General features: G+C 44.4%; 1 protein-coding gene across 1 annotated transcript; it reads left to right on the top strand.

The window, feature by feature from the left end:
• Positions 1 to 2: 2 nt before the first annotated feature.
• Positions 3 to 9439, top strand: LOC308167871 (inverted formin-2-like; the record flags this gene model as incomplete). The annotated part of the gene is made up of 3 exons (XM_080542349.1): positions 3 to 16; positions 5918 to 7997; positions 9392 to 9439. The coding sequence occupies 3 exons, from the start codon at positions 3 to 5 to the stop codon at positions 9437 to 9439; spliced, it is 2142 nt and encodes a 713-aa protein (XP_080398475.1).
• Positions 9440 to 9811: the final 372 nt, after the last annotated feature.

The following is a 9811-nucleotide window of genomic DNA, read 5'->3' as shown; positions in this document are numbered from 1 at the left end:
AGATGGCACAGACAAGGCTCGTCTGAAAGTAAAACATCAAAATATCGAGGGCATTAGTTATAAGTTACCCCTAATGGGCCAGCATCAGGTGCAAATGAAAAGTAACATTATTTTAAAAAAAATATTGACATACGGTCACTGAGTACTGCAGAGTACTATTTTTGTTGCTTTAATAAAGGCTGGCAGTCTTTAATTTAACTGTTGTTGGTGTGGACTATATACTGGGGAGGTATTTGAATGAATGAATGGTCTTTATTGTCATTGCTACAGTACAGGTACCAAACAACGAAATTTAGGAGGGGTGGCTCCCCTGGTGTTAGGAAGAAAAAAAATATATATATATATATAATATTCAGGGGTCAAAAAATGTATACAAATATCGGATCGGTATCGGTATCGCCGATACCCGAAGCCCAGGTATCGGTATCGGTATCGGTAGTGAAAAAGTGGGATCGGGACATCCCTAGCTAAAATGTTGTCAGCGTTCATGGACCAAATTGGATGTGTCGATCCATGGCGCTTCCAATTTCCTCACGATAAAAAATTCTCGTTTTTTTCACACGTCCACCATTCGTATAGCAGAATTGATTACTTCTTTATAGACAGAACACTACTTCCCTTTGTCAAAAACGTAGAATATTCAACCATAATTGAATCTGACCATGCCCCAGTACTATTGGATCTGTCCTTCCCACTTAACTACTCTGACCGCGCTCCATGGAGACTTGATACCACACTACTAACAGATAAAGAATTCTGCCAAATGATTTCAACTGCCATAGACAATTTCTTGGAAACCAATAGGGACGACACTGTTTCTCCCTCCCTGCTCTGGCAGACCCTTAAAGTAGTAATAAGGGGGGACATTATTGCATACACATCTAGGCTGAACAAAGCTAGGAGGCAAGAACAGGAGCAACTTCTCAACTCAATGATTGACATAGATCATCAATACTCTGACTCTCCCACCCCGGAGCTTTACAAAAATAAGCTGAATCTCAAAGCCAAATACGAGTTATTAACATCCGATAAGACAGAACGTATGCTGCTGAAATCACGAGGCTTTGTTTATGAGCATGGGGAAAAGGCTGGTAGAATGTTAGCGCATCAATTAAAATGTAAATCCTCTGACCAACAGATTCCACAAATTAAAAGAGAAAATGGGGAGCTTACAACTGACCCCCTCGAAATCAATGAGACTTTTAGGGCATTTTATTCCAAATTGTACACTTCTGAGGCACCCAATGATGATACCAATATGCAACATTTCTTCACAAATTTAAATGCCCCTGTTATCAACCCTGTTCATAAAGCAGAACTTGAACTACCCTTCCAAGACACCGACATTTATAATGCAATCACAGCTATGCAAAGTAGTAAGGCCCCGGGCCCTGATGGATACCCCATCGAATTCTACAAAAAATTCTCAACCAAATTAACTCCGCTCATCTTAGAAATGTTCAATGACTCAATGGATAATGAGGCCCTGCCACAGACGCTAACAGAGGCATTCATAACCCTTTTACCGAAACCAGGGAAAGACAGAACGGAGTGTGGTTCACATCGCCCCATCTCGCTGCTCAACAGCGATGTCAAGATATTAGCTAAAGCACTCGCCCGGCGTCTAGAGTCCGTCACAGACGAGGTGATCTCCCCTGATCAAACTGGCTTCATGCTGGGCCGCCACTCATTCTCTAACATCCGAAACCTTCTAAATGTCGTACATTCTCCTACGTCCGAGGAGGTACCTGAGGTGGTTCTCTCCCTGGATGCGGAGAAGGCTTTTGACAGAGTGGAGTGGGCGTACTTATTTGAATGTCTGAAAGCTTTTGGCTTTGGACCCACTTTTATTGCATGGATCAGACTACTATACTCATCTCCTAAGGCAGGGGTCGGCAATTAGGTTTGGCCTCGGGCCAATTTTTTTTTGAGCCACTAGATGGCGGGCCCGAACATAATCAAAGGCTAATTTAAGTAATTGATTGTTTTAAAATGTGACACGTTCTAATGCTTTGACTTTTCTTTCGACTGTACACATCGCTAGTCAACTAACACAGCTTGTTTTGTGAACCTGCTAACAATGTAAAGTAGTGTTCTAGTTAACTAGGTAGCTGTCCAATCCATTATGTTGCAGTATTTTGGCTTGATTAGCGAGTTTGTGTTGTGATTCTCAACAACGTTGAAACGTAGTTTCACACTTTTCCATATTTTTGAATAATAAATGTGTGGACTGACGATGTAGCGTAGCCTAACTTATTCTAATAATTATGTAACAGTTTCATTCTGATAATTATTCCCCCCTCCTCCCAGACAAGGTCACATTATTATTATTGGATTGGTTGTTTGCGTGCCGGGTGAAGTTAGCCAAACATTTAACCTGCTAGCAAGAGAAACATAATGTCACTCTCCAAAGGTCTAAAGAGGAAAGTTGACGGTGGAAACAGGGCATTTAAAGAGGAATGGACAGCGAACTATACGTTCATCCTACCTGGTTTCATCAATGCAAAGCCGTTGTGAGAGACATTTTCCGTGCTCACAATGTTCCCTTTCTATACGCGAGTCGTCCTTTTCGTCAATGAATGCGATAAAGACGCACGAGAGGAATCGATGGATGCATAAAAACCTTGAGAACTGCCTGTGGATTAAAGTGACGTCAATATCACCAGATATCAAGCAAATACTGACCGATGGGAGATGCTTTTTGTTTGCGCCGATTTTGTTTTCAATGTTTTTCAGAAAATTAAACAGAATTTGCGTTGTTACTGTTCATATGTGTGTTGCAGTCACATATACGTAAACATTACGTTTGAATGGCTTACTGAGCTCGTGTTATTTTGTTCAAACCACACACGGTATGTCGGCTATTTCAGCACCGTGACGCGTTGTCCACCTGCTTATGATTCACTCTGAGGGGTTCAGCGTCAGTGCGCTTCGGTGCACCTTGCTGCCTGATTGTCTGTCCCTGTGTCATTCACTCTCAACATGGATAAAAGTACAATAAGCATTATTCAGGTGGAGTTCGATTCTCTATTCGGACATTATAGGCGCTATATGTGGGACTGTCGGTCCGATATTATTATAAAAAAATAAAAAATATAAAAAATAAAAAGTGGATTCTCAAAATAATCTGCTGGGCCAAATATTATTGGTGACGGGCCAGCAATGGCCCACGGGCCGCCTATTGCCGACCCCTGTCCTAAGGCATCGGTAGTTACGAACGGGAAACGCTCCACATTTTTCTCATTGTCGAGAGGGACACGCCAGGGGTGCCCGCTGAGCCCACTCCTATTCTCATTCGCCATCGAACCTCTGTCTATCATGTTAAAATCTTCTCCAATAATAAATGGAATTTCTAGATGGGGGAAGGAACACAAGGTGGCGCTATATGCCGACGACTTACTGTTGTATGTATCTGAACCGGTGCAATGCATTTCCCATATAGTTCAGATGCTGCATAGATTTGGTAGCTTTTCGGGATACAAGATCAACCTCACTAAGAGCGAATGTTTTCCAGTGAACAACCTAGATCTCGCAATCCCACAATGTGACTTGACCTTCCATTTGTCTAAATCTGGCTTCAAATATTTGGGAATTAATATTACACGGTCCTTCTCTAAACTACATGAAAAAAACTTCACGCCCCTTGTTAATAAATTAAAAGATGATTTACAGAAATGGAGGTCCATTAATTTATCACTGGCAGGGAAGATCAACTGTATTAAGCATTAAGATGAACGTTCTACCCCGATTCCTCTACCTTTTCCAATGTCTCCCTATATTCCTCCCAAAGTCCTTCTTCTCGTCCATAGATAAGTCCATATCATCTTTCATTTGGGGGGGGTAAAGTCCCTAGAATACAGAAAAGACTTCTACAGCGACATCGGTCCCAGGGCGGACTGGGCCTACCAAATTTGCTTTATTATCACTGGGCTGCCAATATTCAGAAAATCATATACTGGGTCCATTCACCACAGCCGTCTTGGTGCGAAATAGAAAATGAGTCATGTCTTTCAACATCCCTCTCCGCCTTGATTACCTCCAAACTCCCTCTATCTGCCCCACACTACACCTCTAACCCTGTTGTTGTTAATACATTACGAATATGGTCACAATTTCGACGCCACTTTGGTTTAAAAGATTTCTCCAACCTAGCCCCTATCTGCAATAACCACCTTTTTGTCCCCGCCAGAATAGACAATGCTTTCGCCTTATGGAAAAGACTCGGTCTCTCCAAATTTAAAGATCTCTATACTGAGGGCGTCTTCTCGACCTTTAATCACCTCTCTCAAAAATTCAACCTTCCCCGCTCAAGTTATTTTCGATACCTCCAGGTCCGACATTTCATTAAAAGTTTGGATCCAAACTTCCCAAATGCACCACAACCTTCTGCTATAGATGATATCCTCCAAATTCCTCCCAATCTAAAAGGCCTAATATCAAGTATTTACTCTAGCATATCATCCCTCGGAGACACTTCCCTCCACAAAATTAAAGAGAAATGGCAGGAGGAGCTAGGGGACGTAATACCCGATGACTCCTGGACTGAGGCTCTGACGAGAGTTAACGGGAGCACATCATGTGCTAGACTAGGCGTAATCCAATTTAAGGTCTTGCACCGAATTCACCTTTCCAAATCTAGGCTAGCCAGAATCTATCCTGACGTGGATGAGAATTGTAGCAGATGTCATAACGCTCCGGCAACGCTAACACACATGTTTTGGTCATGTCCCTTATTATTTGATTATTGGTCAGCAGTTTTCAGGACCCTCTCACAGGCACTAGATCTGAACCTGCAACCTAACGCCTACTCAGCTATCTTTGGCATAGCGCCAACTGACCAACAGATTATTAACAAGCATAAAGACATTGTGGCATTTGCCACTCTACTTGCTCGACGGAGGATTTTGCTTTGTTGGACATCCCCCAAACCACCGAATTCCTCCTTATGGTTGACTGACCTTATGCTTCACTTGAAACTTGAAAAGATTAAATATACACTTAGGGGGTCCAAAGACCGCTTTTATTTCACCTGGAACCCAATAATATCCTATTTCAACAAACTAAAAACCCTCCCTGACAATGCAAGTGCGCTGGATGCTGAGTGATGACATATGTTGTGAATCTATTTATCAGGATAAACCCCTAGAGATACATCATCTCGTTCTAGAGAGGGACATATTACAATCATAACAGACATGGTATCACAGACCAACACGACCATCTCATCTATCCTCACTTACAAATGAATTGCACTTTATTTCTCTTTATCTCTTTGATTACTTACCTGTACTGTCTTCATTACCTATCACCACTGTTATTATTATTATTATTATTATTTATTGTTGTTTATTTATATCCTTCGTCCTGGGATGCACCACTTGGGATTTTGTGGGGGGGGGGGGGGGGGGGGGGTTGGGACATGTTTGTGTTTTGTGTAAAAACAAACCAAAACTGAAAAGTATTATTTTTGTATATCTGTAACATCTCAATAAAAAGAAAGTAAAAAAAATATTTAAAAAAATAAAATAGAAACCATTAGACAAGGCGTTTTCAAGGCAAGCTCTTCTGTGTCAGGCAATTTAGAATGTTGAAGTTTTTCCAATTGTCCCATTGTGATGCAATAAGAAACTATTACAACATTTGCAACATTTGACAGTGCTACAAAAACACTGTGTGCATTGGCCATTGAGATAATATAGAGATATTGAGATATTGAAAGTACTGGGATTCATCTTAATTATGTATTTTCCAGTTTTGGATATACTGCCAATGCTGAGGTAGGTGTGGGATGCATTAAATGCTAATCAAATGTTGGTGGAACAACAGTCACAGTCACTTTCTGTAAGATTTCCCAAACATCAATACCTATGTTGTGTGTGCGTGTGCGTGCATATGTGCATGTGTGTTTATGTAACAGGGAGACTGAGGACCTGGACCTGAACATCCAGTGTGAGGCCTTTGAGGATTCCATGGCCGAGGATGCGGAGGAGATGGAGAGGGTGTACGGAGGCATCGACATGAGCAGTCACCAGGAGGTCTTCACCTCCCTCCTCACCAAAGTGAGCAGCTCCCCAGCCTCTGTCCAGCTGCTGTCCATCCTGCAGGCTCTGCTGCTGGTGGCTCCAGGACGGGGAGACGTGTGGCTGACCCTGGAGGCCCTGGCTGTCCGTGCCACTCTGCTGGCCCACGACTCACAAATGGACTCCGCTGAACGTTTGATGGAGCGCCTGCTCTCTTCCAAGAGACAACAGATCTCAGCCAGTCCCAAGACCAAGACCACCAACAGGGCAATCCAGACAGACTTGCTCGGCAGCACAACCAACCAATCAGACATGGCTTCCGTAACTCCCCCTCCTCCCCCTCCTCCCCCTCCACTTCCTGCTGCTACCCCAAACCCTCCTCCTCCCCCACCCCCACCCCTGCCAGGCACCACTTATGGTGCACCCCCACCACCTCCTCCTTTACCTGGGATGCCACCTCCTCCTCCACCACCTCTACCAGGGATGGGGCAGGGAGGTCCACCTCCTCCCCCTCCCCTGCCTGGTATGGGCCCCCCACCTCCCCCTCCCCTGCCTGGTATGGGCCCCCCACCTCCCCCTCCCCTGCCTGGTATGGGCCCCCCTCCCCCACCACCCCCTCCCCCAGGTATTGGAGGAGGTATTATTGTGCCCCAGAACGCTCCTCTCCCCAAGGCCAGCCGCTGTCCCACACTGCGCATGAAGAAGCTCAACTGGCAGAAGCTGCCCTCCAGAGTGGTGTCTGAAAGCCAATCCATGTGGTCGTCAGTGCAGTCTGATTCCCTGGAACCTGACTACTCCAGCATTGAGGAGCTCTTCTGTCTGCCAGTGACTGACTCAAAGGCCAAAAGTACCAACACTACGGTCAAACGAGAGCCCAAAGAGATATCCTTCATTGATGCCAAGAAAAATCTAGATTTGAACATATTCTTGAAGCAGTTCAGATGCTCACATAAAGACTTTGTAGCTATGATCCAAAATGGGGACCGTTCCAAGTTTGACGTCGAGGTGCTGAAACAGATGCAGACGTTACTGCCGGAGAAACATGAGATTGAGAACCTCAAGTCATACCAAGGGGAGATAGAGAAGCTGGCCGGTGTGGATCGGTTCTACCTCGAGCTCCTATCAGTTTCATGCTACACCATGAGGATCGAGTGCATGCTTCTCTGTGAGGAGACCCCTTCTGTGTTAAAGATGCTGCAACCCAAAGCTGAGCTGCTGGACGCAGCCTGTGAGAGTTTGAAGGAGAGCACCCGCCTTCCAAGTTTCTGCAAGCTCATACTTGACATTGGAAACTTCCTCAACTATGGGAGTCACATAGGCAATGCAGATGGCTTCAAGATCAGCACCTTGCTGAAGCTCACAGATACCAAAGCCAACAAGTCCCGTATCACATTGCTCCATCACATCCTGGAGGAGGCGGAGAAAACCCATGCTGACTTGCTGAACCTTCCGGATGATCTAGAGATCTGTGAAAAGGCTGCTAGAATAAATGTGGATTCTATTCAGGCAGAGTCGAGCTCACTGGTCAAACGGTTGAAGGGTTCTGAGAAAAAAGTGTCCTCTTCTTCTCAGGAGGATATCAAGCAGCAGTATCTCACTGCTATGAAGGGGAACCTGGAGGCCTGTGAGAAGCTGCAGGAGCTCTTTGCCTCCATCAAAAAGAAGAAGGAAGAGCTAGCAGAGTATCTGTGTGAGGACACGTCCCGCCTCTCACTAGAGGAGCTGTTCAACACCATCAAGACCTTCAGAGGACTCTTCCTTAAAGCAATCAAGGAAAACCAGACCTGGAGAGAGCAGGCCATCAAGGCAGAGAAGAGGAAGAAACAGCAAGAGGAGGATGACGCCAAGAGACCGAGGGGGGAGAACGGAAAAATAATTCGTAAAGCCCCCCCAGTCCAGGAGGAGGGCTGCATCATGTTGGACCACCTGTTGGCTATGATGAAGGGCAATGCACTAAGGAAGACCACCAGGGCCCAGGCAGACAGGGGCAGCCTGCCCTCTAATGACAAGAAAAGGGATAGCACCCAGCCTGAACATGCCAAGCTTGAGCGATCATCAGCCGTAGATACCCAATATGGCATAGAAGTGGACAAGGTGGCATCAACCATTCAGCAAGGATCGCAGGACAGACTGCCACACACAGGGGAGTCCACATCAGGCCTTCCAACAGGACTCAAACTGGATTAATCAGAGACCATCGCCCCCCTCAATCCTGGATTGGATCCCCTGCTCAAGGAGGGATCTTCAGAGAGAGATGAGGGCATCAGTGGCGGCTCCTGCCAAATCTCTCAGGGGGGGCAATTGTTGCGTTGATGGTTAAGGTGACACGTTCAAGGGTAAATTCACCTAAATCAGCGGGCTTAAATAAATTGACTCTCACAGCCAAAAAATAAATAATAAAAATAAAAAAAAGCTCTTTGGTCTTGCCCATTGTGGAGAGGTTGGGGTCTGATTGATTGAGTGTGTGGAGTGTGTCTTTTATAAAGGTAACGAGTTCAAACTGGTGCAGTTAATACAGGTAATGAGTGGAGAATAGGAGGGCTTCTTAAAGAAAAACTAACAGGTCTGTGAGAGCTGGAATTATTACTGGTTGGTAGGTGATCAAATACTTATTTCATACAATAAAATGCAAATTAATTATTTAAAAGTCATACAATGTGATTTTCTGGATTTTTGTTTTAGATTCCGTCTCTCACAGTTGAAGTGTACCTATGATAAAAATTACAGACCTCTACATTCTTTCTAAGTGGGAAAACCTGCAAAATCAGCAGTGTATCAAATACTTGTTCTCCCCACTGTAGTTACCGAAATAAAACACAGATCAAAAGATTTAATGTACGATTCAAGTAGCCGATGTCCTTGACAACTGGTAAATGTGGTGGAGCAGGATTTAGCTTCTCTGAGGAGTTAAGTAGAGAGAGCAGCCTGTGGCTGTGGAAAGGATTGGGCTTAAATTGAGGATACACTAAAACGTGAAACTGACAAGCGCCAAAAAAGCTCCCCTGCCAGTTCCTGCCAACAGAGACTTGTTGAGACCAGCGTGCAGGGGGTTGGCACGGGTTCACACCGAGGCTGGTTGAGGCAGAAATCGAAGGACGTCGTGTGTTTTTATATTCCTCATTCGATTCCATGCATTACAATAAGCCTGTCCACCGATTTTCTACCTCCATGGTTGGAACCACGAGACTAGACACTACATGGTCATGGATGTGCCTAGGGACACAGCAAGCATGACCAGGGAAAGTTGTCTCCACAGGACCTGAAGCACAAAGCACCAATTCAGTTCAAGAAAAGAGAAAGAGTAGAGAAATGTATGCTTGTTACACAGAAAGTGTTAAAAAATAAAACTGACGTCATAATCTGCCCTCTAGGGCCAGCATCAGGTGCAGATCAAGCGTCAAGGGGGTTACTATCGTTGAACAGAGAATAGTGGCTTTAAGATGGCACAGACAAGGCTCGTCTGAAAGTAAAACATCAAAATATCGAGGGCATTAGTTATAAGTTACCCCTAATGGGCCAGCATCAGGTGCAAATGAAAAGTAACATTATTTTAAAAAAAATATTGACATACGGTCACTGAGTACTGCAGAGTACTATTTTTGTTGCTTTAATAAAGGCTGGCAGTCTTTAATTTAACTGTTGTTGGTGTGGACTATATACTGGGGAGGTATTTGAATGAATGAATGAATGAATGGTCTTTATTGTCATTGCTACAGTACAGGTACCAAACAACGAAATTTAGGAGGGGTGGCTCCCCTGGTGTTAGGAAGAAAAAAAAAAAAAATATATAT

The sequence above is a fragment of the Nansenia antarctica genome, assembly GCF_963989245.1.
Source record: "Nansenia antarctica genome assembly, chromosome: 11".
In the NCBI taxonomy this organism is placed as follows: Eukaryota; Metazoa; Chordata; class Actinopteri; order Argentiniformes; family Microstomatidae; genus Nansenia; species Nansenia antarctica.
Note: the sequence above shows the minus strand (reverse complement) of the source record. Positions and strands in the feature narration are given on the sequence as shown.